Raw genomic sequence first — 2582 nt, forward strand, 5'->3', positions numbered from 1 at the left:
TGAACATGACAACATAACATATAGAAGAGCACATATTATATGGCCACCAACTGATACACTCACCTTCTAGGTGTGTTGAGCTGGCTGACCCAGGTGAAGACACTTGTTCCGTCTCAGGTGACACATGTCCTTCAGGGGCAACTGTATATAACAATAAAATAAGTTTTACTTTTACATGTGTAAATATTGAACAAACAGTTATTGTATGTTCTGTATTTATGAGTACGTAACAGCATCAGTTCCTTAACCCAAAATGTGTGTGTGAAAGTGAACATAAATAGTTGTAATAACAATGTACATGCCTGTGTACTTAGAACTTTTGAGTTCCCTAACATAAAACATACTATGTTTCTGCAGTAATGCGTGAGGATAAATAGATAAAATTTGTACATAAAAATCATATGTTGTGTAGTGATATCAGTATCATAATGTACATAACTATCATGAGATGACCATTCACAATGGTTATCATGAAGGTGGTCATATTGCAAAAAGTGTTGTTTTTGGTAGAGGATATGTGTGGTACATTAATATAAGATGTGGCACACATGAATGTGGCTGTGACTCAACAAGACAACACATGCAGTGTGTGATAATGTGTCGTTGATAGTAGTAGTTAAACTATAGATATGAGTGAACTAATGTGTGACGTACGCTTTGATAAGTAATGAGTTGTTGGGGCATTTAGTAGCTAAAGTGAAGCTTTCAAATGAGTGTGATTAACTTCAGTTGTGCTAGTCAGGTTGTAAGAACGGTATTCACTTCCCCAAAAAGCCTAATCAGCCACACCTTTCAATTACTTGAAACAGGTGAAAATGGTGTGAACTAAGTTGACCCTAAAATGAGGCTGTAATTAGTGTGTGTGCTGAACCCCACCCCCTCTGTTGAAGTGTATGCTGTGATGAGATATTAATTGCAGCTGCTTTAACACAATGGTAGATGAGCTAAATAGTCGTGTGCAGTTTTTAAGTTATGAAAACAATGACATAACATATGATACGTGTGCCTCATTATGCTGTCTGTATATGACTTAAAGCAAAAATGGACCTTTTCATAAACAACTATAGATGTGTTAGTGCAAGTGATGTTTGTAGGCCGTTGCATGCAATATATTTGATGCATGCTTAAAATAGGCAGTAATGTCATGTTTGTCGGAGTAAAATAAATAAAATACACAATAATATTATACATATTTCTGTTCTGTACCTGTAGCTAGTAATAATTTCTCATTAACATGTGTTACACATGTGTACTACCCTGTTGTTCCCCATCTTCGCCCACCATCAATTGCTTCCACTGCAGCAATGCATTTTGGGAATTCACATGTAAATGAGCACACAATGGCACGTGCTATATTAGTTACTGCTTTTAGTAGGACTACAACATATATGTCTATTTTGAGATATATATATATATATACAGAATCAGACATATACATATATAGATGCAGGTATGCTTATATTGTGAAGACAGTATAAAAAGCAGTGTAAATATGCAAAATAACAGCAACGACACGCCTAGTACATTAATATTTCTCACCTGGTGGAAATTGTGAGGGATAAATTCCTATATCACGGTCACCAGGTAAGCCTTCCACGACGACGGGAAGTAATTTTGCCCGAAGCAGCTCCTCCAATGGACTTAATATGAGACGTTGTGGTGTCGGCCCACCTCCAGTGCCAGTAGCATGCACGCGTTGGTGTTGTATTTTCTTTTTCAATTTGGACCTAATATCATCAAATCTCTTGTGACAATTCCGCTTGTCCCTCACATGATTCCCACACGCATTGACACCAATGACTATTGTGTCCCACATTTCTTTTCTGCTTGCTGAACTTGTCCGCCCTTGAAAAACATATAAAATATATGAGGTAAATTAATAATAATAGAAGCACCAGTTTCCTACACTGCTAGCTGTTCCAAGAGATAGCAAACATGCTGTTTTATGTGTAATATGTGAAGCACATGAGCATTCACTACTAAACCTATACATGTAAGCAAGGTTGCATTCATATTGTATGCAGTTATGGCAAATTGACCGCCTGTGTTTAGTTGTCCTTGTAAGGCATGATAAAAAGCTGTGTTTCCAGACTAATTAACATAGAAAGATATTCTGAACCCATATTTGCATATGAACAAAACTCAGATGACCTAGGATCACATGTATTTGAATAATAAATGTAAAGGTACACTTACCTAGTAAATGTCCATATATACTGTCATAGTGCTCCAGAATGCCAGTGACAAGAGCTGTATTTTCCTGGTCATTGAAGCGAGGATTACGTGGCTTCTCCACACGTTTCTTCCGAGCAGGTTTAGGGTCAGAGCTTGGCTGGTGCTGACTGGACTCTCCTTCTTCCAATGGAAGAGACTCCAAAAGCTGCCCACCAGCAAGCACGCCACCACCATCCACCCCATCAGCAACTGCGCCACCAGCAGCACTCACAGCACCAGCACTCCCACTCCTAGCACCAGCACTCACACTCCTAGCACCAGCACTCCCACTCCTAGCAACAGCACTCCCACTCCCAGCAACAGCACTCCGACTCCCAGCAACAACACTCCCACTCACAGCAACAGCA

The 2582-nt window shown here is 39.2% G+C and overlaps 1 protein-coding gene across 1 annotated transcript in view; it reads right to left on the reverse strand.

The window, feature by feature from the left end:
* Window positions 1-2029, reverse strand: part of LOC142490667 (uncharacterized) — a 17163-nt gene extending 15134 nt beyond the window's left edge. The window contains exons 1-2 of the mRNA XM_075593084.1: window positions 1540-2029; window positions 64-141 (exon numbers count right to left, since the gene is read on the reverse strand). Coding sequence (XP_075449199.1) covers window positions 64-141; window positions 1540-1816 — 355 coding nt within the window. The 5' untranslated portion in view covers window positions 1817-2029. The remainder of the gene's footprint in view (window positions 1-63; window positions 142-1539) is intronic.
* Window positions 2030-2582: the final 553 nt, after the last annotated feature.

This window comes from Ascaphus truei, chromosome 3, assembly GCF_040206685.1.
Source record: "Ascaphus truei isolate aAscTru1 chromosome 3, aAscTru1.hap1, whole genome shotgun sequence".
NCBI lineage: Eukaryota > Metazoa > Chordata > Amphibia > Anura > Ascaphidae > Ascaphus > Ascaphus truei.